Source organism: Choloepus didactylus, chromosome 25 (assembly GCF_015220235.1).
Source record: "Choloepus didactylus isolate mChoDid1 chromosome 25, mChoDid1.pri, whole genome shotgun sequence".
In the NCBI taxonomy this organism is placed as follows: domain Eukaryota; kingdom Metazoa; phylum Chordata; class Mammalia; order Pilosa; family Megalonychidae; genus Choloepus; species Choloepus didactylus.
Genome location: NC_051331.1, coordinates 5977345 through 6004582, shown reverse-complemented (window position 1 = coordinate 6004582; position 27238 = coordinate 5977345). Strand labels below are relative to the sequence as shown.

Genomic DNA, 27238 nt, shown 5'->3' with positions numbered 1-27238 from the left:
TTGGCGCGCCACCATCGCAGCAGTGGGCCCAATCGAGATGCGCTCCGGAACAAGGCAACGGCCAATGGGCGTGCGTGTTTCAGACGACCAATGGGAACTGGCGTCTCGGCGGCGAACGGGCAGCGGCTGCCGGCGGGGCGGGGATCCGGGTTCGAGGCCGAATCCCGGGAAGGGTAAGTCCGGGGCTGGGGGCGCGGGGGGCTGGCTGCCCCTGGCCGCAGTGGGTTCCTGGCGGCCGCCAGCCGGGTTTGGTGGGTCGGGGTTTGTGGGTGCGTGTGTGTGTGTGTGGGGTGCAGCCTTCCCAGGGGCAGACCTCCCCCAGACCCCATCCTCTGCGCTAGCTCCGGGTTTGGGGGGGGCCGAGGAACGAGGCCGTGTGGCACCCCAAGAATCCCCGTCCCCGGGGTTGCCTCTCAATCAGGAATAGATAATAACGTTTATTAAGCGCTTTCTGCGTGCCAGGCCCTGTGCCAAGCACTTTCCCAAGCGCTGTCCCTGCCTCACCCGGTTGCATGGTTACTTGGTTGCAGCTTGCTCTTTCCCCATCACTGCCTTAAATCAGTAACCCCGGGGGACTCGCTGCCACCACCTCCCTGGTGATATGGACGCTTGAACCCCTCTCCAGAAGAACGTTCCCGGACTGGATTGTGGGGGGACACCGGAGGGGCTGGTCTGGGTTCCCAGTGGAGGTAGGACTCATGTCCCCAAAGAGAAAAACATCACCACCGTGAAACCGATCGTAGTGATTGTATCCTTGTTTTTTATCACATTTTTTTTACCCCCGTGCCAAGGCCTCCGCCGAATGTGTGACATGCGGATCTGTGTTGAAGCGTCACAGCCATCTTTGGATGGCCACGCCCCCAGCACCCCCATTGTCCAGGTGGGGAAACTGAGGCCCGGGGTGGCCCCGTGACTTGCTGCAGTTGACCCAGGAAGTGCCAGGACGCTCCCGCAGGTCTGTCTGTCACTCTTTGTTTTTATGATTGCGGTAACATGATACTACATAAAATTCCCCAATTTAATCAGTTTCAAGTGACACTTCAGTGGCTGTAATGACATTCACAGTGGTTGTGCCCCCGTCACCACCATCCATTGCCAAAACTTTCCCATCACACCAGAGACTGCACCTGTTAAGCCTTAACTCCCCATTTTCCCTTCTGCCTTCACTCCTCCCCCTAACCTGTGGCCTACTTCTGTCTCTATGAATTTGCATATTCTAGATATTTCATATAAGTGGAATCAGACAGTATTTGATTTTGTGTTTGACTTGTTTCACTCAACCTGGTGTATTCAAGGTTCATCCATGTTGTCACCTACATTAGGACTTCATTCCTTTTTAAGGCTGAGTAATATTCCATTGTATGGATGGACCACGTTTTGTTTAGGCAGTCATCCGTTGGCAGACATTTGGGTTGCTTCCACCTTTTGGATATTATAAATACTCCTGCTGTGAACAGTGGTGTACAAATATCTATTTGAGTCCCGACTTTTCAGTTCCTTTGGGTATATGCGTGGTAGTGGGATTGCCGGGTCATATGGTAATTCTGTGTTTAACTTTCTGAGGAACTGCCAAACCGTATTCCTCAGCAGCTGCACCGTTTTACATTCCCGCCTGCAGTGCTCCAGAGTTACTACTTCTCCACATCCGCACCAACATTTATTTTCTGTTTTTTTGATTGATAGCCATGCTTGTGGGTGCAGAGTGGTATCTCATTGTGGTTTCGATTTGCATTCCCCTAATGGCTAATGATGTTGAGCATATTTTCATGAGCGTATTGGCTATTCATGTATCTTCTTTGGAGATGTGTCTGTTCCACGCCTTTGCCCATTTTTAAATTGGGTTGTTCATCGTTTTTTTGTTGAGTTGAGTGAGTACTGTATATATTCTGGAAATTAAACCCTAATCGGATTCATGGTTTCCGAGTATTTTCCCCAGGTCTGTATGACACATCATCTTGCCTGGTTATCTGGGGGGATGTGGGGTTAGAGGGGATTTTTATTTTGGTGCAGATTTGATGATTTAATAGGTGGGGTGCATTCCCCCAAGCCCCTTGAACAGATGTGGAAACCAAGGCTGGGATGGGGGAAATTGGGTGCCAGGGGGACCTAGAATCTTCCGTGGGGCCTCAGCTGGAGGAGCAGAAGGTTGAGGCATTAACTGGGGCCTCCTGGCTGGGATCGGGGGGACTGATGTGCTGCCCCTCACCCACCGGGCCAGCTGTCAGGACCATGCCTTTGTGCCAGTGGGGAGCCCCCGCCCAGGGCAGCGAGGCCGATGGAGATGGAGCTCAGCCCCCGACCGCGATGGGAGGCCTGACGGTCCTTCTGCACTGGGCCGGCCCCGGCGGCGGGGAGTCCTGGGTCACGTTCACCGAGGCCTCGCTGACCGCCGAAGATGTCTGCATCCAAGTCGCACGCAAAATCGGTGAGTCTGGGCCGCTGGGACGAGGTGCAAGCCAGCCGTTGGGCTCCATCCAGCTGTCCGGCTGTCCGTTCTTTCAGCCGACATCCAGTCAGCACCTACTGTGCGCCAGCCCCAAAGCCCTGCTTTTGTAGAGCGGACATTCTGGTGGGGAAGAGATCAAGAAAGGCAATAAATAAGGAAACTGCATGGGAGGCCAAAGGAGATAATGAAAATTTTTCATGGAGAAAATGAAGCTGCGAAAGAAGATGCGGTGGGCTGTGGGTGGGAGGTGCCCTTCTACCGGGGGTAGTCAGGGAAGACATCCCTGAGGAGGTGATATCTGAACAAAACGTAAGGAAGTGAGTTAAATTTCTTGAACATGATAATTGCACTTAAAGTGGGTGTGTAAGTGAATCTCCTTGTTCTTAGAAAATGTGCAGAGAGGTGTTAAGTGATCAAGGAGCACGATGGATACGACCTCCTATCACATGTCCAGAAAACAGAAGCGTAGGTGGGTGACTGACATATGGACGGACGGATGGATAGAAAGGGCGATATGGCAATTGCGGCAAAATGCTAAAAGTTGCTGGCTCCTAGTATCTGAGGTGGGGACGTGTTGGAGTTCTCTGCATGGGTTTTTTGTTGTTTTTTTTTTGCAATGGTCCTTCAAGTTTGAAATCATTTCAAATACAAAGTTAAAAAAAAAAGTTAAGGAAGTGAGGGAGGAAGTCATGGGGCTATCTGTGGGAAGAGGGTAATGAGCCGCAGCGGGGTAGCAAGTGCAAAGACCCTGGGGTGGAGACTGGCCAGGCTCAGTGAGGAGGCCAGTGTGGCTGGAGCAGAGTGAGCCGGGGGAGATGGGAGGAGGTGAGGGAGGGGAGGTGACGGGGCAGAGTTGCGGGGCCTCTGGGCCACAGGGAGGACTTTGGCTTTTACTCTGAGCGAGGTGAAGTTTTGGAGGGTGCTGAGCAAAGAGGGATGTGCCCAGCTCAGGCTGCTGCACAGAAGATAGACTGTGTGTGTGTTTGGTGGGGGGGGGGCAAGGGTGACCTCTAGGTGGGAGATGAGTGGGAGGGTCATCCAGGGCCAGACCTTACTTTGCCTTGAATGCCAGAAAAAGGAGTTTCAGTTTAGACTTTCTCCTGAGGGCAGTGGGGAGCCAGAGCCTGTAATAGTATTCCACTTTGCTAATGCTGCCATTATGCAAAATAACAGAAATAGATTGGCTTCTATAAAGGGGGTTTATTTGGTTACAAAGTTACAGTCTTAAGGCCATAAAGTGTCCAAGATAAGGCATCAACAATCGGGTACCTTCACTGGAGGAAGGCCAGTGGTGTCCAGAAAACCTCTGTTAGCTGGGAAGGCACATGGCTGGCATCTGCTTGCTCCCAGGTTGTGTTTCAAAATGGTGTTCTCCAAAATGTTGCTCGTGAGGTGTTTTGTCCTCTCTTAGCTGCAGCTCCTCTTCAAAATGTCACTCTCAGTTGCTCTGTGTCACTGCCTGTATGGCTCTTTTTAAAGTGCTCCAGTGATCCAATAAATACCCACCCTAAATGGGTGGGGCAACACCTCCATGGAAATAAACCAATGAAAGGTCTCACCCACAGTTGACTGAGTCACGTCTCCATGGAAACACTGAACCAGTAGGTTCCAACCTAATCAACACTAAAACGTCTGCCCCCACAAGACTGCATCAAAGAACATGGCTTTCTCTGGGGAACATAATATGTACAAACCAGTACAAGTATTATAGAGAGTCTGCTATAGACGGACTCAGAAGTGCAATTTAGTCTGAAGGCCTCTCTGAGGGACCTGCCCTCACAGGTCCTTTCCTACAGGAAGCCCTCTCTGACACCCACCTGCCACCCCAGACTGGGTCAGGGCCCTCCTGTGAGTTTCCACAGCACCTTCATATTGTCCTGTCCGTGGTCAGTAATGCAAGGACACATCCGGGTTTGCTGGATGACGTGAAACATACCAGGCAGGGGGACAGAAGGCCCAGAGAGCATGTCTGGTTTGAGGAAGCAGAAGCTCTGCAGAGTGCCCAGAGTGTCAGTTTTGAGAGCTCAAAAGGGGAAGTAAGAATCGAAACCAGAACATAACAGATTGTGCTTACTCCTTGCTGGGGGGCAGGATTTCTCAGGGGGAAACGGGGAGCCATAGAAGGCTTATGCCAGAGAGTGAGATTGGTTTTATTCATTCATTCATTCGTTCGTTCGTTTGAGCAATGGTAGGTGTACAGAAAAAAGAAATAATGCAAAAAGTATGGAGTTCCCAAATACCCCCCCCACACACACACAGTTTTACTTATTATTAACATTTTACCTTAGTGTGTGTTCTAGTTTGCTAATGCTGCCAGAATGCAAAACACCAGAAATGGATTGGCAGTCCTAAGGCCATAAAATGTCCAAAGTAATGCATCAACAATCAGATACCTTCAGTGGAGGATGGCCAATGGTGTCCGGAAAACTTCTGTTAGCTGGGAAGGCACGTGGCTGGCGTCTGCTCCAAGTTCTGGTTTCAAAATGGCTTTCTCCTAGGACGTTCCTCTCTAGGCCACAGCTCCTCTTCAAAATGTCACTCTTAGTTGCTCTTAGGGCATTTGTCCTCTCTTAACTTCTCTGGAGCAAGAGTCTGCTTTCAACAGCCGTCTTCAAACTGTCTCTCATCTGTAGCTTCTGTGCATGCCTCAAAGTGTCCCTCTTGGCTGTAGCAGCTTGCTCCTGTCTGATCTTATATAGTGCTCCAGTAATTTAATTCAGACCCACCCTGAATGGGTGGGGCCAACACCTCCAAGGAAATTATCCAATCACAGTCATCACCCACAGTTGGGTGGGGCACATCTCCATGGAAACACTTAGAATTACAATCCAATTAACACTGATAGGTCTGCCCACACAAGATTACATCAAAGATAATGATGTTTGGGGGAACATAATACATTCAAACTGGCACAGTGTGGTACATTTGTTACAATCAGTGAACCAATATTATTATAATTATGTTTTTAACTCAAGTCCACAGTTTACATTAGGGTTCACTCTTGGTATTGTACAGTTCTGTGTGGTTTTTATATTTTTTATCGTGGTAACGTATATACAACCTCAAATTTCCTATTTTAACCACTTTCAAATATATAATTCAGTGATATTAATTACTTTCACAATGTTGTACTACTGTCACCTCCATCCATTACCAGAACCAAGAATGGTTCTTAAGGATCTTTTCAGTTTCCTTGGCTGCTCAAGCAAATACCACACAATGGGTTGATTAAAAAATGGGAATTTAACAGCTCAGTTTCAAGGCCAGAAAAAAGTCCAAATTGAGGCATCCTTAAGGCAATGCTTTCTTTCCGAAGACTGTGGCATTCCAGGCGTATTAGTCAGGGTTCTCTAGAGAAACAGAACCAACAGGAGATATCTGCAAATGTGAGATTTTATAAAACCGTCTCATGCACGAGTCCAAATTCCGTAGGACAGGCAGCGAGCTGGGAACTCTGACGAAGGTCTTTGATGAACTCCCCAGGAGAGGCTGGCTCACTGAAGAAGTGAAAGTTCTCTCTCTTCTCCCTTAAAAGTCTTCAACTGAATCCATTAAATCCTGCTGATTGAATTCTCTCATTATGGACGGCAAGCTCTTCATTGATGTAATCAGCCACAGATACAGTCGATTGATTGATGATCTAAAAAACCAGCTTTCGGGTTTATTAACCAGCCACAAATGTCCCTGCAGTAAGGGTTAGGCCAGTGCTTGCTTGACCAGACACCTGGGCACCATCACCCGGCCAAGTTGACACATGAACCTAACCATCACACCGGGTCTGGCTGCCTGTGACCCTTGGTCTCGGGCTTCTCTGACACATGGCAATGCACTAGCAGCGTCTCCTGACCTCTCCATTCTCTTCTAGGTTCCATTAAATTTCGGCTTCTTGCTTCCTGTGGCTTCCTCTCTCTATCTGTGTCAATTTCATTCTGCTTATAAAGGACTCCAGTCATAAGAGTAAGACCCACCCTGATTGAGGTGGGTGACACCTTAACTGAAGTCACCTCATCAGAAGGTCCTATTTATAATGGGTTCACACCCACAGGAATGGATTAGGTTTAAGAACATGTTTTTCTGGGGTACTTGCAGTTGCAAACCACCACAAGGATGTTGTCTCAAAAGGGGGGCTTTTCCGGTTTGCTAATGCTGCTGTTATGCAAAACACCAGAAATGGATTGGCTTTTATAAAGGGGGTTTATTTGGCTACAAATTTACAGTGTGAAGGCCATGAAAATGTCCAATTTAAGGCATCACCACAAGTATACCTTCACTGAAGGAAGGCCAATGGCGTCCAGAAAACCTCTGTTAGCTGAGAAGGCACGTGGCTGGTGTCTGCTGATCCCAGGTTGTGTTCCAGCTCCTCTCTCAGCTCCTGTGCATTCTTCAAAATGTTGCTCTTGGGGCGTTTTGTCCTCTCTTAGCTTCTCCGAAGCACACTCTGGGCTAGCATCTCTGAAGCATTAGCAAAAGTCTCCTTTCAACAGCCGTCTCCAAAATGTCACTCTCAGCTGCTCTGAGCTCCTTCTGTTTGTGAGCTCTTTTATGGGACTCCAGTAATTAAATCAAGACCCACCCTGAATGGGCGGGGTCCATATCTCCATGAGAATAATCCAATCGTTTCATTCATAGTTGATTGAGTCACATCTCCATGGAAATAATCAATCAAAGGATTCCAACCTAGTCAACACTAATACATCTGCCCCCACAAGACTGCATTAAAGAACATGGCGTTTTGCGGAACATAATACATCCAAACTGGCTCAGAGGCTTTCTCCTGCAGGAGACAATGCTATTGGAAGCAGCAGCTTTGGAGAGCAACTTGGCATCTTGCAGCACAACTGAAAGGTGCATTTCCCGAAGCCAAGCAGTTCCACTCTTAGATGTGCACCCTACAGGCCCTGAGCTCATATATTCCAGTAGACACATATAGCAATGGTCAGAGCTGCCCCGTTTATCATTGTGAAAAACAGGAGACCATCTCAAAGCCCATCAGTAAGAGAAGGCACAGATGAATTGCAGTATGGCTGAGCACTGGAATACTATACAGCCAGGAAAAAGGAACAGGCCAAAGTTACACCTGTCATCTGGAGTGCATGTACCTCTTCAAGGGTGGGGAAAGGAGGAGGAGTAGACAGGGGCTTCGATTGTATCTGCCAAGTTTTAGTTCATTTTCTGATGACTAGTGCATGGGTTTCTATAAACTATTCTGTATGGCCTATTTTAGATAAATATTTAAAATGATGTGGGTAAAAACAAAGATGCCTTGGGCAGCTGGCCTGTGGAGTCATGGCAAGCCGGGAGGCTGGGAGATAAGCCAGGAGGCTAGAGTGAGGCTGGGCTTTGGTTTCGAAGGAAGTTGATGGGTCCTAGAGAATGGGAAGATTCAGAAAGAGCAGGACTTGGTGGCCAATTTGATGTGGAGGGGGTGGGAGCAGCCGAGGATAAGGATCAAGTTTCTGGCAGGGGCAGCGTGCTGGTTTGGATGTATTATGTCCCCCAAAACACCATTATCTTTGATGCAGTCTTGTGTGGGCAGACATATTAATGTTGATTAGACTGTAATTCTTTGAGTGTTTCCATGGAGATGCGACCCACCCAACTGTGGGTGATGACTCTGATTGGATAATTTCCATGGAGGTGTGGTCCTGCTTATTCAGCGTGGGCCTTGATTAGTTTACTGGAGCACTACATAAGCTCAGACAGAAGGAGCAAGCTTGCTACAGCCAAGAGGGACACTTTGAAGAATGCACAGGAGCTGAGAGAGGAGCTTCAGCTTACAGAGACATTTTGGAGATGGCCTTTGAAAGCAGACTTTTGCTCCAGAGAAGCTAAGAGAGGACAGATGCCGCAAGAGCAACTGAGAGTGGATTTTTGAGAATCTGCAGCCTAGAGAGGAATGTCCTGGGAGAAAGCCATTTTGAAATCAGAACTTGGAGCAGACACCAGCCACCTGCCTTCCCAGCTAACAGAGGTTTTCCGAATGCCATTGGCCATCCTCCAGTGAAAGTACCTGATTGTTGATGCGTTATCTTGGACACTTTATGGCCTTAAGACTGTAACTATGTAACCAAATAAACCCCCCTTTATAAAAGCCAATCTGTCTCTGGTGTTTTGCAAACGGCAGCATTAGCAAACTAGAGCAGACAGGTTCGGAAAGTGCAGATGAGATCAGTTAGAACAAGTTACATCTATGGGGGCCTGAGATGTTCAGGGTAAAACATCTGGGAAATACTTGGATGTTTCTGCAGGCCTAGAGGGCAGAGAGAGACTTGGCAGAGGGCTGGTGGTTTGTAGAGTTGCATTAGTCAGTCTAGCATAGGTTTTGCTGCAGTAACAAGCAAGCTCCCCTCCTCCCAAATATCCTGGCTTCAGATTTTTTAAGATTTATCTAAAATTTAATGCGGATCAGACAGTTTACCTCTATCCTGTAGCTTCGCCATCTGGCCAAAGCATCCCTAGGGCAGGGAAGATGGCAGCAGAATGTCTTGGTGGCCTCTGCCCACATCCCACTGGCCAGAAACCAACCCAGTGGCCCCATCCTGGCCGCAGAGGAGGCTGGGAAATGTAGTTTTCCTGTGAGGCCACAACCTGGTCAACACACTGCATAGTCTTCTGCCCCCATTAGTGGCGTGAGACAAAGCTGGAAGCAGGGGAGGAGGCCCAGGGAGGGCGTGGGAGGTGAGACGGGATCCAGGCACCGTGGGGCTGACAGCAGCAGGTGACCCAACTCCTGACATCGTTCCTTCCCGGCTCCAGGCATCACTCCGCCCTGCCTCAGTCTCTTCGCCCTCTTCGATGCCCAGGCCCAAGTCTGGCTGCCCCCAAACCACGTTCTGGAAGTCCCCAGAGACGCCAGCTTGATGCTGCACTTCCGCCTGAGGTGGGCAGAGGCCTGTTGGAAGGCTTGTCCCCCTTGTGCCGTCCCCTCCAGCCCACGCCGACCCCCAGCTCCCTCCTCTAGGCAGAGGGGAGTGAGGTGACACTCAGAGGGGCCCAGCACTGTCCCCTCCTCTCCTGCAGGTTTTATTTCCGGAACTGGCACGGCATGAATCCGCAGGAGCCAGCTGTGCACCGCTGCAGGCCCCCAGGGGCTGATGCTTCCTCAGAACAGGCAGAGCAGGGGGTGCAACTCTTGGACCCGGCCTCCTTTGAGTACCTCTTTGAGCAGGTGTGAGCAGGGCTTGGTGGGGGACTTGCTCCGCTTCCCTCCCCAATTCAGCATAGACATCAGCTCTCCACTCGTGCCCCCTGGGACCCTTTAGCTGCCCGAACCAAAGGATTCTGGGCCTCCGGGTTGCATGGGCAAGCGTGCCGGGATTGATTAGCGATGTCTGCCACGGGCAAAAGATTGGGAAGGGGAGGCGTGCACACTGTGTATTTGGCCTTCTCAGGAAACCATGGGCCCTTCCCCATTCCCCAGGGCAAGCACGAGTTTGTGAACGACGTGGTGTCCCTGGGGGAGCTGTCCAGCGATGAGGAGATCCACCACTTTAAGAACGAGAGTCTGGGCATGGCCTTCTTGCACCTCTACCACTTGGCTCTCCACTGTGGCGTCCCCCTGGAGGAGGTGGCCAAAAAGATCAGGTGGCTGGGGACGGGGCAGGGGGCACCGGGTGTTGGGGGACCAGCAGCGGTCCGGCCTTGTTTCCCACTTCCATTCATTCTGCAAACCTATGGCTGGCACCTCCCAGAGCAGACACAAGTCCTAGGGGGTGAGGGCCCAGCATACACAAGCCAAACAAAAATCCCTGCCCGGCTGGAGCCCCCATCGCTTGAAGGAGACGGACAATAAATAAAACAAGAAAGCAAAATGTGTAGTGTTTTAGATGGTAGTCAGTAATTAAGCCAGAAAGAGGGAAGGGGAATGTTAGGGAGCGAGGGGTTTATAATATAAAATAGGGGAGCCCCGGAAGTGCTCACTGAGAAGGTGACATTCGAGCAGGGATTTGGAAGAAAGCGAAAGAGGAAGGCATCTGGACGAATTGTGTTCCAAGCAGAGGGAACCACAAAGTGCAAAGGGCCTGAGGCTGGACTGTGCCTGATGTGTTGGAGGAGCCATGCAGAGGCCAGCGTGGCTGGAGCAGAGCCAGTGAGGGGGGAGAGTGGGAGGAGGTGAGGGCTGGCAGGTGGGGACTTGGTGGATCCTCAGAGCCCATTGGCTTTGAGAAATTGTTAGAATCTGAGAGAAGAAAAGAGGCAGGAGTCTGGGGAGCTGGGAGCCAGTCAACGACAGAGCCTTGGTGAACCCCTGCATTGCAGTGAGGACTGGAGCAATCAGGGCATACTGCCTGGAGGAGGCAGCATGGGTGCTGGGTCTTAAAGGGCCAGCAGCTCTTTGTGAAGCACATATTTTTCAGTCCCTGCTGCATTGTCACTCCTGAGGATGAAGGCAGCGACAGGGAAACCCAGAGGAGGCCCCTTCTCAGGGAAGGTGACCTCTCTGCTGAGACCCAAAGGTGGAATAAGCTTCATCTAGAGGGAGGGAACAGCATATACGACAGCCAAGAGGCAGAAGGCAGCAAAGTCCTGTTTCCAGAGGAACTAAAGTAGGATGTAGATTGCAGGAGTCTGTAAGGCCCTCATCAGGGGGCCTTTTTTTCCGGATGGTACCGGGGAACCCTGGAACGATTGGAATTGGGGCAGGAGGCCCTTAGAACCTTGAGCTTTAAGATCCCTCTGGCCACAGGGGTAGGAGAGAGAGCTTGGGAAGTGAAGACTGAGTCAGCCACCAAGACCTGTCACCTAAGCGCCAGGCAGGCAACAGGGAGAAGGGAACGGATTTGAGGGCACGAGCGGTTCTCCCAGAGCTGGGCCTTTGATCGATGATTGTGATGGTAACCACAAAAACAATAGCGATGCCTCCCATAATAATAACAGCTCACACACAGGTAGTCTTGGCCCATCCAGAGTCTGAGCACCTGAACGTAATCATTCATTTAATTCTCTCAACAGCCTTAGAGCTGGGGAGTTTGAGCCCCATTTTGCAGATGAGGCAAGAGGCAACTAACTGAGCCTTCTGGAGCTTAAGGAAGGCTTGCTCAAGAGCTGGGGTGCCAGCCCCACAGTCTGCTCTGGAGTTCTGTGCCCTGGACCCCCCATCCCATCCCCGGCCTCCCCGTGCTGCCCTTTTTTTGTGTTCTTTCTCTCCCCACGCCCCTCACCCCTCACTTCCCATGCAGCCCATTTTCCAAAGGCTCAGAGAGGTTAAGCCACTGGCCCTGTGTCACCCAGCTGGGCCTGCCCTCCTCCACCCCCCAGGCTCCTGACCGCACCCCCTGTGGCCCCCACAGCTTCCAGGACTGCATCCCACGCTCCTTCCGGCAGCAGATCCGGCAGCACAACGCACTCACCCGCCTGCGTCTGCACAGCATCTTCCGCAGGTTTCTGCGAAGCTTCCGGCCCGGCCGCCTCTCCCAGCAGCTGGTCATGGTCAAGTACCTGGCCACGCTCGAGCGGCTGGCGCCCCGCTTCGGCGCCGAGCGCGTGCCCGTGCGCCACCTGGCCCTCCGGGGCAGCGGGCAGGCCCCTGGGGACCCCGTGCCCGTGTCCGCCACGGGGCCCCACACCCACGAGGTGCTGGTCACCGGCGTCGGGGGTATCCAGTGGCGGCCAGTGCCAGCTGAGGTGAGCGGGGCGCCCCTGGCCGAGGTTGCCAGAGCTGCTGAGACGGAGACCACAGGACTGGCGGGCTTCACGGGAATTTATGGGCTCATGGTTTGGGAGGCTTCTAGAAGGGCAAAGAAGGCAAGGCAGCCAGCCCTAAGTCCTGGGGGCTCCTTGGTTTGCTAAATCGAAACTACCCGTAAAGCACTGGGTCTCCATTGCCTTTCCCCCCAGCCCCTGGGAACCCCTAATCTACTTTCCGTCTCTACGAATTTGCCTGGGCTAGTTATCTCATATGAGTAGACTTGTATAATGTTAGTCCTTTTGTGTCTGGCTTCTTTCACCCGTCTTGACTTCTTTGAAGTTCTTCCAAATGTTGTATCCTGGTTCAGAACGTCACTCCTTTTAAAGGCTGAATAATAGTCCCAGGATCTGTTTCTTGGGGGACTGTCCTCTGTCTACCTGTCCCCTGCAGACCTGATTTCTGGGGTCTGCACCCCTGGAGACTCTTTGGGGGTGGGTCCCCTGCCCCACCTGTGACCCTGGGCCTCAGTCCCTGGGGCTTCTGTCTTTCCCCGCTCCATCCGCTTGCTCTCTGTGCTGGGTTTCCAGGGTTCTAGGAATCCCCGGGCCAGCTTGTTGGGGAAGAAAGCCAAGGCACAAAAGGCAGGCGGCCAGCCGGCGGAGAGCTCGAAGGAGCCGCCCTGGACCTACTTCTGCGACTTCCAGGACATCACCCACGTGGTGCTGGCTGAGCACCACGTCACCATCCACCGGCAGGACAACAAGTGTCTGGTGGGGCCTGGGGTGGGGGACTCGGCTGGGGGGGACCCCACTCTGGCCCCGACACCCACCTGACATCCCCTCCCGTGTGCAGGAGCTGACCCTGCCTTCCCGGGCAGCAGCCCTGTCCTTGGTGTCGCTGGTGGACGGCTACTTCCGCCTGACGGCCGACTCGAGCCACTACCTGTGCCACGAGGTGGCGCCCCCGCGGCTGGTGATGAGTGTCCAGGAGGGCATCCACGGGCCCCTGCTGTGAGTGCTGGGTGCAGCGGGTGGGGTGAGCAGCAGCCGCCGAGGCTGACAGCTGGACAGGGCTCTAGGGATGGTGGCTTGAACATGGTGTGTGTGCACGTCTGAGTGTGCCATCTGTGTGTACGTGTCTCAGTGCAAGTGTGTAGTGCGTGCTTGTGTGTGAGGTTGAGGCATGTCTGCAAGCATACCTGCGCATGGGCTTACACGTGTGTGCGTGTGTGTGTATGTGCATCCAGGTCAGCATGCATGTAGTGTGTTCACGTAGTTATGTGCATAAACTGTGCACATATGTGGGAGCATGTGGTGTGTGCATTGTGTGCTTGTGAGTGCCCATATGTAGTATACAGCATGAGTGTGCAGGTGTGCATGTCTGTGTGCATGCTTTTGTGTGTGCAGATATGCATGCATGTGTGTGTGGTGCACACCTCTGGATGAGTGTGCATGTGTGTGAGTGCATACTAGTGCTGAGTGCGTGTCTGCACACATGTGCGAACTGTGATGTGTGTGCACGTGTGTACATGAGAATGTGATGCTTGCATTGTGAGCACACATATGTACATGTGCATGCATGAGTGCACAGGTGTGCATGCCTGCATGTGCTGTGTGCACCTGTGTGTGCATGTGTGTGTTATGCACACCTCTTAGTGTGTATGCCTACTTACGAATGTGTTTGCACACGTGTGAGTGCACATGCGTGCTGAGTGCATGTGTGTGCATGCATGTGCAAACTGTGCCATGTGTGTACACGAGTGTGGTACTTGCATTGTGAGTGCATGTATATATATACATGTGCATGCATGACTGTGCAGATGTGGATGCCTGTGTGTGCTGTGTGCAGCTGTGTGTGCATGCATGTGTGCATGTTATGCACACCTCAGTCTGTGTGTGTGAGTGTGGTGTGTGTATGCCTGCGTGTGCACCAGGGGCATGGGGCAGAGCGGGGGCCTGGGAGGGTGTGGGCAGTCCCGTCCTGAGAGTGCCTGATTTGGGCCTGTCGTTGTGCCTGTCAGCCCGTGTGACAGCCTGTCTTTGTGCTCCAGGGGCCGTGTGTGAGGCTGCCATCAATGCGTTTGCACGCCCAACAGGAAGGGTAGTTTTTCTGGGGCTGTATGTTGACCTGTGTGTCACCCTCTCAACGGTCCTGCTTGTGACCGGGTGGCTGACGTGGAAAAATGTCCAGAAGTGTAGGCTTGTCATGAGACACGCCTGCGGGGGCCCCGTGTGCCTCTGGGTCAGGGCTCACAGCTGTTAGCTCGTCTGGTTGTGGCTGTCCCTGTCCTGCCTGTGACACTGGACTCAGCCCCGGGGGGGATTTCACCTCTCAAGGCTCCGGCTGTGCCGATCGTGGTTGGCATAGGGAAGCCTGCAGACCACGGTGCAGCCATCCGGGCCTTGGCGTGACGTCACCCTGGAGTGCCTGTTTGTGTTGGGGGACAGCTGTCACCTCTGGCTCTGGGACATCTGCCCCTGTCGAGCCCGTTACACAGGATAAGCAGCCGGATCTGTGATTGTTGTCCTTTGGGAGTGTGACACACATTCTGTTGCACGTCACTGCGTATTTCAGTTTCATGAACTGTGCAAACAAATACCATGAATCGGGTCAGGTTAAAGAATGAGAATTTATTCATTCACGGTTTCAAGGTCAAAAGAAAGTCCAAACCGAGGTGTCATCTAGGCGACCGTGGCATTCTGGGCTGGCCGCTGGCGATCCTTGGTCCTTAGCTTGTCACTTGGTGGCGCCTCATGGTCTCTCCTTTCTCTCCTGGGTTTCATTGATACTCAGCTTCTGCCTGCTCCCTCTTTGGCTTTCTCTCTCTGAATTTCATCTTCCTTAGAAAGGACCGCGATCATAGGATTAAGACCCTTTCTGATTGAGTCGCCTCATCAGAGGGAATGGATTGAACTTAACGTGTTTTTTGGGGGTACACACATCGTGTGAGCGACTGTGTGCCGGCCCAACATCTGTGTCCCCATGTAAGTGACTGAGTCTGCTGGGAGTTTGCCCGGCTGTCTGTCACCCTGTGAACGGCTGGCGGGTGTCATGCTTGAGCGCGTACCCATGTCTCCGTGCAAGTGGGCATGTGCACGATGGCATTACCTCGGCTGTGTGTGCATCCAGGCTCACTGTCACTGTGAGCGGCTGTGCCTGACATTCGTCCCAGCTGCGCATGTGCCTCTGTCTCTGGGCGGGTTTTGTGCGTCCCCGTTGCCAAGTGTGCCCTGTGTCCCCCCAGGGAGCCCTTTGTGCTGGCCAAGCTCCGGCCCGAGCCTGGCCTCTTCCTCATCCACTGGAGCGTCAGCCGCCTGTCCCGCCTCATTCTCTCAGTGGCCCAGACTGACCAGGTAGGCCTGGGGCAGGGCTGGAAGCTGGGGGCTGGGGCTGGGAGCATCCCTGCCTGCATCCCCCGTCACCACTGCCACCCCTGCCACCCCACCCCAGCAGGCACCCCATGCGCCGAGCCTGCACTTGCGGAAGTTCCCCATCGAGCAGCAGGCCGGGTCCTTCACGTTGGAGGGCTGGGGCCGCTCCTTCCCCACCGTGCGCCAGCTGCGGGCTGCCCTGCAAGGCTGCTCGCTGCGGGCCGGGGACCACTGCTTCCCCCTGCGCCGCTGCTGCCTGCCGAGACCAGGAGGTAAGGCGATGGGGGCCGGGGGCCGGGGCTGCCGGGACAAAGAACCAGAAACTGGATGGCTCAAAACAAGAGCAGTTCATCCTCCCACTGGTCTGGAAGCCGGATGTCCGAAATCAAGGTGTCCGCAAGGCCGCGTGCCCTCCAAAACCTGGAGGGGAGATCCTTCCTGGACTCTACGAAGCTTCTGGAAGTTGCCAGCTATGCTTGGCTTGTGGCTGCATCACTCTGATCTCTGATTCCGTCTGCATGTGGCATTCTCCCTGCTGTCTGTGTCTCTGTGTCCAAATTTCCCTCTTCTCAGAAGGACACTAGTCAGGTCAGATTTCGGGGCCGCATCTTAACTCTTCACATTTTCAAAGACTGTGTTTCCAAATGTCACATTCACGGGACCAAGTGTTAGGACTTGAATGTCTCTCTCTTTCTCTCTCTCTCTCTCTCTCTCTCTCTCTCTCTCTCTCTCTCTCTCTCTCTCTCTCTCTATTTTTCCTTCTTTTTCTTTTGGTGGCTTAAGTCCATGCTGCTATGGCCAGGTCACTCCCTCAGGCTGCCAGACTTGATTTTGGCCTTTACCATAAGCTCCTAGTTCTGAGCTGCCATCTGCCTGCTTGAAACCCCCTGGTTCTTAGGAGAAAATCCAAACCCCTTTTTGTCCTCACTGGCCACTGTCTCAGATCCCAGCTGCTCCTTAAAATACCCTCCTGGCCTTTCACTCTGACAAAGGTCTCTCGCCTCCTTAAAATCCCCAATCACTTTCTTGATTCTGGGTCTTCACAAGTTGGGGTCCCTCAGCTGGGCCCTTCTCCCCAGTCCTTCATGCCTCCCCCCCCACTCCATCTTCAGGTCTCTGTTGTAATGCCATTTACTGTCCCTTCCTTCTGGAAGTCTAGATGCCATCACTGTGCAAACTAGAACCTTCCATCTTTCTCATTCCCCTCCGTTTTCTATCTGTCCTCCACTAAAGGATTGTCCGGCTTGCTAACGACACTAATGCAAAATACCAGAATAAAGGGGGTTTATTTGGTTACAAATTTACAGGTCTGCAGCCATAAAAGGGTCCAAACCAAGTCATAAACACAAGTATATCTTCACCAGAGAAAGACCGCTGGCATCCAGAAAACCTCCGTTAGCTCAGAAGGCATGTGGCTGGCGTCAGCTTGCTCCCAGATTGTGTTTCAAAAACGGCGTTCTCTAAAATGTTGCTCTTGGAGCATTTTGTCCTCTCTTAGATTCTCCAGAGCAGACTCTGGGCTGGCATCTCCAAAGCATCAGCAAAAGAATGCTTTCAATGGCCGTCTCCAAAATGTCCCTCTCAGCTACTCTGAGCTCCTTCTGCTTGTGAGCTCTTTTATAGGACTCCAGTGATTGAATCAAGACCCACCCTGAATGGTTGGTGTCCACATCTCCAAGGAAATAATCCAATCAAATATTTCACTCACGGTTGATTGAGTCATCTCCATGGAAACAATCAGTCAAAGGATTCCAACCTAATCAACACTAATAGATTTTTAAGTTTCTTCCATGTTGCAGCATGTCTCATAACTTCATTTTTTCTTATGGCCAAACAGATTTATTCCAATAAGTGTATAGACCACATTTTGTTGATCTGTTCATTTGCTGGTGGACATTTGGGGTGTTTCCAGCTTTGGGCTGTTGTGAATAATGCCACGATGGGCACTAGTGTACAAGAATCTCTTTGGGACTCTTTTCCCGCTCTCTTTGGGGATATACCTACAAAGAAGGATTGCCATGTCAAGTGGTCCTTCTGTATTTAACTTTTTGAAAAAACTGTGTCTTGCTTTCCACAGTGGCTGCATCATTTTACATTCCCACCAGCAATGCACTAGAGCTCCAGTTTCTCCACATCCTCTCCAGTTGTTGCAATTTCCTATTTGTGTGTGTGTGTGTGTGTGTGTGTGTGTGTTTTATTAATAGCCATTCTGGTGGGTGTAAAGGGGTACTTCACTGTGGTTTTAATTTGCTTTTCCCTAATGGCTAGTGTTGTTAAGCATCTGTTCATGTGTTTATTGGCCGTTGGCCTGTCTTCTTTGGAGAAATGTCTATTCAAGTCCTTTGTCCATTTTTAAATTGGGTTGTCTTTTTGCTGTTGAGTTGCAGGAGTTCTTTATATATTCTGAATATTAAACCCTTATCCGATATATGGGTTGCAACTGTTTTCTACCATTCTGCAGGTTGTCTTTTCACTTTCTTGATAAATTCCTCTTATGCATAAAAGTTTTTAATTTTAATCAGGCCCGTTTTTTTTTTTTTTTCCTATTGTTCCTCGAGCTTTTGTTATCATATCTAAGACTCTATAGCCAAACCCAGGTCATAAAGGTGGGTCCCTATCTTATCTTCTAAGAGTTTCATAGCTTGAGCTGTTACATTTAGGCCCTTGATCCGTTTTGAGTTAACTTTTGTCCACGGCGTCTAGGTTTATGCCTCTGCAGGTGGAAATCCGGTTCTCCCGGCACCACTCATTGGAGAAACCGTGCTTTCCCCGCTGCGTGTTCTTAACATCCTTGTCAGAAATCACCTGGCTGAACGTGTCTTTCTGGGGGACACGGTTCACCCCCTAACACTCACTTCTTGGGGTCTCACCCCCAGAGGCCTCCAACCTCATCATCCTGCGGGGTTCTCGGCACAGCGCCAGGCCGCTCAACCTCAGCCAGCTCAGCTTCCACCAGATCCACCAGGACGAGATCACCCAGGTGTGTGGTGGGGGATGGGGGGGTTGCTTTCGTAGGGACCCCCGGGCATGGGGGCAGGGGCCCCGGAGAAGTCCGCTGCTGCCATGCTCACATCCAACACTGTGCCCCCCAGCTCTCCCACCTGGGCCAGGGCACCAGGACCAACGTGTATGAGGGGCTTCTGCACGTGGGGGGCGGCGGCCCCGAGGAGGGCCAGGAGGATGACGGGGAGCCCCCCGTGCCCGTTGAGCAGGAGCTGCGGGTCGTGCTGAAAGTGCTGGACCCTGGCCACCACGGCATCGCCCTGGTGAGTGAGCGCGGCTGGCCCGGAGGGTCTGTGGGTTTGGGGCTGGGGCCGGGGGACGGGGTGCAGGATGGGGGATGTGGGGTCAGGGTTTGCGGCTCCCTGAGCGGCCCGTCCCCACAGGCCTTCTACGAGACGGCCAGCCTCATGAGCCAGGTGTCGCACATCCACCTGTCCTTCCTGCACGGCGTCTGTGTGCGAGGCTCCGAGTGTGAGTGGACCCCACCTGCCCCCCTGGGGGCTGAACCCCACTTCCTCCCTGTGCCTAGGCTGTACCCCAATCCTCAACTCACACCCCGACCCGACTATACCTTGACCCTTGACCTATACCCTGGTCCGTGACTATACTCAAATCCTCGATCGGCACCCTGACCTTTGACCCACACCTGATGCCTAACTGACCCTTGACCTACACTGAACCCCAGACTAAACCCCGATCCCCGACTGCTCCTTGGCCCTCACCTGTACCCTAACCCTCAACTCACACCCCTGAATATATTCCAACCCTTGACCCCGAATACATGCCAGCCCTTGACCCCTGCTGCCTGCTGACCTTTGACCTTCCTCCCGACCTCTGCTATACCCCTACTCCTCGACCCTCAGTGCACCCCAACCCTGACTAGACCCTGTCCTTCGGCCCTGACTCCCGACTCCATCCCGATCTCCATCTGCCACCCATGCCCCTTCCACAGCCCAACCCCGTCTCCCCTGTGAGCCCATTTCCCCCGGGACACCCCACAGATCGGACCCTCCCCAGCCTCAGCCCCCACACCTCCATCCCTGCTCACGGCCCAGCCCCACCTGCCGTAAAACCGCCTGGTCCGTGACCCCACCTTCCGACCCCACACACCCCCATAGGGCCCATCCTGCTCCACTGTGACTCACCTTGACTTGATAACATCCGCAAAGACCCTGTTTACAAAGAGGGAGACGGCCACGGGGGCTGGGGCTGGGATTTCAGCATATCTTTTTGGGGGACACAGCTTAACCCATCACACACCCGGGCACTCCACCTCTACCCCCCATCCCCTCCTTACCTCTGTTGCTGACACTCCACAGCCTCCCCCAAGCCCCTGCCCGCCTCAGTTTATGCCTATCCCGCCTGTCTCCTGTACCCGAAACCCTTCCCAAGCTCACTCCTACCCCAGACCACACCCCACACTTGCCTTGCCCCCCACGGTCCCAGCCTCTAGCCCCTACGTCCTGCCCCTGGCCCCTGGTGGGCAGCTGGCAGGTAGGCAGCCCCCGGAACTGGACGGGCCTTTGCAGACATCATGGTGACAGAGCACGTGGAGCACGGGCCCCTGGACGTGTGGCTGCGGCGGAAGCGGGGCCACGTGACGGTGGCCTGGAAGGTGGCGGTGGCTCAGCAGCTGGCCAGTGCCCTCAGTTACCTGGTGGGTGGCGCGGCCTGGCGCAGGGCCTGGACACACCCTCCCGGCCTGGCGGTAGGGAGGGCGCTGGGCTGAGGAGGCCTGGACACACCCCTCGGTCCACACCCTGGCCCCCGGAGATCTTTCCAGCACCCAGGCCTGTCAGCAAACCTCCTCTGCTCACATAGCCCTTGAGAGAAACAGCTCAGCTCAGCTCTCCCGGCCTGGCATCCAAACTCCCCTGGGGACCCGGGGCCCTGCCGTCCAGCCCCTACACCTCCTGTTACAGTCACCTCAGTTCCTAGAGCCTGCCCCAGTCCATTCATTCATTCATTCATTCATTCATCCGTCCGTTTGGTGTTTATTGAGCATCCCTGTGGCCGGGTCCTGTTTCAGGCTCTGGAACACAGTAGTGGACCAAATGGGCAGACATCCGGTCCTCAGGGAGCTGGCTTTTTAATTGGGGGAGACAAACAAGAATCAGTCATTAAGTGCTTTACATAACAAGTTAGAAAATAGCAAGAATGAAGGGGAAGAATAACTAAATAAAGCCAGGGAGGTGATCAGGAGCTGTACGGTTGGGAGTTGAGCTGCAGTTTGAAACTGGCGGGTCAGGGAAGGCCTCACTAAGGCGATGGAGAGAAGGGAGGAGGGAGTATGGGGGCACCTGGGGGAGGGGGTGCCTGGCGCGGGTTCGAGGCCAGCAGTGGGGGTCCCCAGCCCTTCGTCCCCGGCCAAGGGCCTTGGCCCCCAGCTCTGGGAGGACAGGCAGGACCCACTCTGGTCTCAGGGCTGTCCTGCCACGATGACAGTGCTTGTCCTTTATACCAGGCTGCCGCTGTGGGAGGCCGTGCGGGCTGGGGGTGGTGGGTGGGCTCTGTGTTCCCACCCCCCCAGTGGCTACGCCCTCTCTCCACTCCACCCCAGGAGGACAAGCGCCTGGTTCACGGCAATGTTTGCGGCCGTAACGTGCTGCTGGCACGGCCAGGGCTGGCGGAGGGCACGAGCCCCTTCATCAAGCTCAGCGACCCTGGTGTGGGCCTGGCTGCCCTCTCCAGGGAAGGTGAGGCCCTGGGCGGGGTCAGGCACGGGGGCGGGCTCCCCCCCCCACTCCCTTCGCCCCCGGTGACCTCTGGTTCTGGTCCCCAGAGCGGGTGGAGCGGATCCCCTGGACAGCACCCGAGTGCCTCTCTGGCGGGGCCAACAGCCTGAGCACCGCGGCCGACACGTGGGGCTTTGGCGCCACCCTCCTGGAGATCTGCTTTGACGGGGAGGCCCCCTTGCAGGGCCGCGGCCCCTCTGAGGTACGTCCAGGGGACCCCTGAGCCCTCCCCATCAAGGGGACGTTGAAAAGGAATCAAGAGGGCAGCTTCATGTCCACTGGTGCCTCTCTGTACAGCCTAATCTGTCTGATCCTCAGGTCATTTGTTAGTTTGGGAGAATTGTCTATGGCTGTGGGAATCAGTAGTGCCTGGGACGGAGAAAGCCAAGGAAGCCCTAGCTTTAGTGTCAGGCAGCGAGGCCGGGGCAGTGATGGGCAAGCACAGGCTGTGGGGAACTCCCACTGGAGCCCCCCACAAACACCACGCACTGGACTGGCGGAAACACTGGGAATTCATTGGCTCTCGGCTTTGAGGCCAGGGAGAAGTCCAAATCAAAGTGTCACCGAGGTAATGCCTTCTTCCCAAAGACTGGCGTTCCGGGGCTAGCTGCTGGTAATCCTTGGGATCCTCTGTCACATGGCAGCCTCTTCTGGCCTCTCCGTTCTCTTCTGGGTTCCATTAAATTTTGGCGTCTTGCTTTCCATGACTTTCTCTTTGTCTGTTTTTCATTCTGCTTGTAAGCGACTCCAATCATAGGAGTAAGTCTCCCCTTAACGGAAGGTGCTACCTCCATCGGGTTCACACCCACAGGGATGGATTAAGTTTAAGGACATGTTTTTCTGGGGTATACACAGCTCCAAACCACCAAGGTATCTAAGCTCAGAATTCTCCCAGTGATTTGGTCATGGATGGTGGTGAGGATAGCATGATACTGTGAATGTAACTAACACCACTGAATTGTATCCTTGGGATTGGTTAAAATGGGAACTGTCATGTTGAATACATGTTATCACGATTAAAAAAACAATAAATGAATGATCCCAGTAAACCGGGGTAAGAAGGGCAGTGTGGACAGAGGGCACGGCCTGGGCCACGGCCTTGGTGTGTTCAGGGATCTGTAGTCTGCAGAAGCTTCCAGAAGGTGGAGAGGTGAGGGCTGGGGCATAGAGGCTGGTGGAAGCCAGGGCAGGAGAACCAAGTGTGAGCTGCTCCAGCACAGCAGGGGCAGCTGGGCTTGGGTTCAAGTCCCGGCTCTGCAGCCACGGGCAAAGGTCTCCCCTTGGCAGAGGCTCAGTTGCTTCATCTGTAAAATGGGGGTGGCATGGGCCAATCTAGCCTCGCTGCTTCCAGGGCTTGACTCTGCCCCCACCAGGGGGAGAAGGGCCCCCAGCCCCAGAGTGGGGGCAGCCCTGACCCCTGTGACTCCCCTTCCCTGCAGAAAGAGCGCTTCTACCAGAAGCAGCATCGGCTCCCTGAGCCCTCGTGCCCAGAGCTGGCCACACTCACCAGCCAGTGCCTGACCTACGAGCCGGCCCAGCGGCCCTCCTTCCGCACCATCCTGCGTGACCTCACTCGGCTACGACCCCAAAGTGAGCCCCACCCAGTCCCGGGAGCATGGAAGGTGGCGGAAAAGGCTGGGGTCCCTGCTCGTACAACTACAGGGCAACTGAGGTCTCCACAGGGTGCCCAGTTTTAATTCGCTAAGAGCCAGTGGCTGCTCTGGCCTCTCCTGCGTTGGCTTGGAGAGCCACATAACTTCTTTGGAACAAATCAGCCCCTCTCCGATTTTGTTTTCTGCACAGATGAAATGTTTGTGCCCTTGACCCAACCCCAGAACATTCCAAATGTCCCTTTTGATCAGCCAACTCTGCAGTTTGTACAGGGATTCTGTGTTTGGGACAGGAAATGAAATGTTCAAGCTGTTGCCAACAAGAAAAAAAGGGTTTCCTAACCTCTGGGATGGGATGCTGGGGGAGCAGTCGCCTGCTTTCCTGCCCCCCTCTCCGCCCCCCAGGTGCGGGCCTCACCCTCTGTGGCTCTTCCAGATCTTGTTGACGTCTCGGCGGTGAACCCGGATTCGCCCTCACCGGACCCCACGGTTTTCCATAAGCGCTATTTGAAAAAGGTCCGGGATCTGGGCGAGGTGAGGGCGGGGCCTCGGAGCCTGGGCGGCGGGAAAGCCCACCTGGAGGTGGGGGGGCAAAGAAAGTCCTGCCCAAGGTGGGTTCTCGTGGGGTGCAGGTGGTGGGGCCTGGTGGGTCGTGGACGGGGCCTAGCCTGGCCAAGGTTTTGAGGCACGGGGCCCGGAAAATGGGGGGGGGGGGCACCTAAGCCGAAGACGAGGCCCATCCAGGCGGAGAAGGGGGGACGGGACTGACCCTCCTGGCCCCGCCCCGGCCAGGGTCACTTCGGCAAGGTCAGCCTGTGCTGCTACGACCCGGCCAACGACGGCACTGGCGAGATGGTGGCGGTGAAGGCCCTCAAGGCGGGCTGCGGCTCCCAGCTGCGCTCGGGCTGGAGGCGCGAGATCGACATCCTGCGCACGCTCTACCACCTGCACATCGTCGAGTACAGGGGCTGCTGCGAGGACCCAGGTGGGCGGGGCCGGGCCGCGGGGGCGGGGTTAGGCGGGGGGCGGGGCCTGGTCCGGTCAAGCCGCGCAGTCCCTGGAGGGGGCGGGGGGGCGGAGCTGGGTTCCCTCGGGGGCGGGGCTAGGATGGGCGGGGCCTGCCCGTGTCGCGCCTCGCAGTCACCAGAGGAAGCGGGCGGTGGGCGGGGCCGCTCTCCGCAGGAGGCGGGGCTTGAGTGGGAGGGGTCAAAGGCTCCGGCCCCGCCCCTTCTCTGCCGCAGGCGAGAAATCGGTGCAGCTCGTCATGGAGTACGTGCCCCTGGGCAGCCTCCGAGACTACCTGCCCCGGCACAGGGTCGGCCTGGCCCAGCTGCTGCTCTTCGCCCAGCAGATCTGCGAGGTGGGCCCCTGTCCCCCGCCCCCGGGACCTGTCCTGCCCCTGCTCCTCGGCCCACTTCGCTTGGCCACGCCCCGCCGCCCGGGCCCGTCCAGTTAGCCCCGCCCCCGCCCCGCCCCCAGGGCATGGCTTACTTGCACGCCCAGCGCTACATCCACCGAGACCTGGCCGCGCGCAACGTGCTGCTGGACAACGACAGGCTGGTCAAGATCGGGGACTTCGGCCTGGCCAAGGCCGTGCCCGAAGGCCGGGAGTACTACCGCGTGCGCGAGGACGGGGACAGCCCCGTGTTCTGGTGACCAGGCGGGGCGTGGAGGGAGTGTGTGTGGGGGGTCTGCTAGGGGGGCGGAGGAGAGGGCTGCTGTGGCCGGGTCTCGGATGACAGGGAGGGCCTGGTCCCCGGGGAGCTGCCCCAGCCTGGTCTGGACCCCCGACCTGAAATGCCGACTCCCCCCAGGTATGCCCCCGAGTGTCTGAAGGAGTGCAAGTTCTACTACGCCTCTGATGTTTGGTCCTTCGGGGTCACCCTGTATGAGCTACTGACACACTGTGACTCCAGCCAGAGCCCCCCTTCGGTGAGAGCCTGGCCCCTACCTCTTACCCCACCCCACCTCCCACCCCCAGGAAGTGGCTTCTCCTTTCTCAGCCTTGGGGTCGTGGCCTGTAAAGTGTGCCCCTCACAGTGCAGGGAGGCTTTGATCCTAAGTGACAGAAACCCCACTCAGATGGACCGAGGCAAAGCAGGAACGGCTGGCTGCTCTTTGCAAACTCCAGTGGTGGCTGGGGCAACGGCTTACTCCAGACCCTCAGATGCTGGGGATTCCCAATCTTTCCAGCTCTCGACTCTCCTGGCCCTTGTGGGGTCATCTTTTCCAGGCAGCTCCTTTCTCTCATGGCAGCGATGGCCCCCAGCCCTCCAGACACCCATGCCCCCAGCCACGGGGACCAAGGGCTCTTCTGTCTCCAGCCAAAATCTCAAGACTTTCTGTTGGTCCAGCTTGGCTCCTGGGCCACAGTGATTGGTTGATCCTGAACTCGGGAGATGGAGCCAAAAACGTATTAGGGATTTATCCCCACAGCGAGTCAATCTTCCTTATAGAAAAAAAAGAAAAAAAAAAAGATGATTCTGGGCTTGCAAAGACAACTTGCTCTGGGGCTTCATGATAATAGCAAACACTTGATTCAGACTTACTTATGGTATAACTATTAATCTTGCTTTCACAATAACCCCAGGCGGGAGGTGCTGTAACCACCCCATTTTACAGATGAGAAAACCGAGGCTCTGAGAGGTAGAGTCATAAGCCCAACATCACACAGCTGAGAAGTGGTCGAGGTGGGATGAGAAACCACGCTAACTGCTCAGCCACTCTGCCCCTTGGAAAGAGCTTGTCTCGTTTCTTCCCTAGAAATTCATCGAGCTGATGGGCCTGGTCCAGGGTCAGATGACGGTGCTGAGGCTCACCGAGCTGCTGGAGCGAGGGGACAGGCTGCCACGGCCTGAGGGGTGTCCCTGTGAGGTGAGACAGCCCCCCACTTTTGACTCCCGTCCCCACCATCCGGCTGTAGGGTGAGCGGCCTCCACAGCCCCAGTTTTCCTCCTTCCCCAGATCTATCTTCTCATGAAAAACTGCTGGGAGACGGAGGCCTCCTTCCGTCCAACCTTCCAGAACCTCATACCCCTCCTCAAGACAGTCCAGGAAAAATATCAAGACCAGGCCCCCTCAGTGTTTGGGGGGTGCTGAAGCAGGCCGGTGACTCTGCTCGGGGTGGGGAGAGGCGGTTGGACCAGGTGGTACCGCAGAGAGGGCCTCCTGCTCCCCACCCCAAAAGGGACCCAAGATGGGGAAGGCCGCCTTACCCACTTCCTGTGCCTTACGCCTGCCTGCTTGCAGTCCCCGCCTCTGTGAAGGGCAGGAGCCTAATCAGACCCTTGAAAACGATCCTTTCGCCTTTTCCCAGCTCCATGACTCATATTTTCTCTGCTGGAGACAGTGGTGCTCATGGCTCTTGGTGAGCAAGGCCGGTTGGCCGGTGTCTGCTTTCCTGGGGAGTGCAATAAACTGCATTCAACTACAAAAACCTTTGCATCCTTGTGAATCACCAGCAGGCGCCTGGACCAGTGCCTGGTATACAGAAGGCACTCCGTAACTACTTGCCAAATGCACTATATCTTTGGGGTCCAAGTGCCAAAAAGATAAGATTCGGCCACTTTCGCCTCTTCCTTCCTGTGTGACCTCAGATAAGTGGCTTCCCGTCTCTGGGCTTCCACGTTCCTCAGCTATAATTCAAGGGTCGGCAAGCTTGCTGCCTCGCAGGACGGACAGAAAGAGCTAACAAGGTCACGTACGGAAAATGCTGAGCAGAGAGCCTGGCAAACAGGAAGAGCTTAATAAACTCATCACTATTGTTATTCTGATGTTTGCCAAATGTTTCTGTTTCATGGGTGTTAACTTGAGATGGATTATGTAACCAGATATTTGTGAAAGGCCTGAAGTAATTCTCTTCCCCGCAAAACTTCCAGAGACCTCGGTGCTTTGCAACTCTCCAGACTAAACAATTCCACACTATTGTAATGACGGTGGCTTTTTGTAACATTTTTCGAAGTCAACTTCTCACGATAACTAAAAGACCGTTTTGGCTTGGTAAACACAGGCATATTTGCAAAGGCAAAAGGCATGTAAGAGGGGGTCGTGAAATATCCCCCGTTTCTGTCCCTCAGCCACCCATTTCCCCTCCATGGAGGCAGTCTGTGTTATCGGGTTGCTGGGTTTGCTTCCAGAACTCTCTTTTCCAGATAGAAGGAAATCTGCAAGGATGCCATGTTTTCCCATCTTTTGCAAAACTGGTAACCTCTAGAGTTCTAGTCTGTTGCTTTTTTGCTTGTTTGTTTGTTTGTCCTGTTCATCAAGGATCTATAGAGCTCCCTTGTTCTATTTTGTGGTTGTGTAATGGCCCTTTGTTTAAATGTTAACAGCCTTCCTGTCCTACCAGGGATGTTTCCAATCCCATCCTCTTGCTACGATACTGCCACAGTAAAACCAGGAACATCCACTGTTTCTCCCACACGTGAGGATATTGGTAGGATAAA

The 27238-nt window shown here is 54.3% G+C and overlaps 1 protein-coding gene across 5 annotated transcripts; it reads left to right on the top strand.

Moving 5' to 3' along the window:
• Nucleotides 1–92: 92 nt before the first annotated feature.
• Nucleotides 93–26723, top strand: TYK2 (tyrosine kinase 2). 5 transcript variants are annotated; one of them, XM_037818480.1, is made up of 26 exons: nt 107–173; nt 531–689; nt 792–955; nt 2219–2425; nt 9203–9326; nt 9467–9614; nt 9867–10030; nt 11737–12070; nt 12662–12844; nt 12927–13084; nt 15319–15427; nt 15525–15717; nt 18322–18425; nt 18538–18711; nt 18832–18919; nt 19978–20105; nt 21009–21144; nt 21231–21385; nt 22623–22773; nt 23230–23327; nt 23586–23778; nt 24035–24153; nt 24273–24445; nt 24608–24725; nt 25557–25667; nt 25758–26723. In XM_037818480.1, the coding sequence occupies exons 4-26, from the start codon at nt 2230–2232 to the stop codon at nt 25890–25892; spliced, it is 3492 nt and encodes a 1163-aa protein (XP_037674408.1). In that variant the 5' UTR covers nt 107–173; nt 531–689; nt 792–955; nt 2219–2229; the 3' UTR covers nt 25893–26723. The 5 variants fall into 5 exon arrangements, with proteins under 5 accessions (XP_037674409.1, XP_037674407.1, XP_037674411.1 ...); XM_037818481.1 differs by lacking the exon at nt 531–689 and having other exon boundaries at nt 93–173; nt 2245–2425; XM_037818479.1 differs by lacking the exon at nt 531–689 and having other exon boundaries at nt 93–173.
• Nucleotides 26724–27238: the final 515 nt, after the last annotated feature.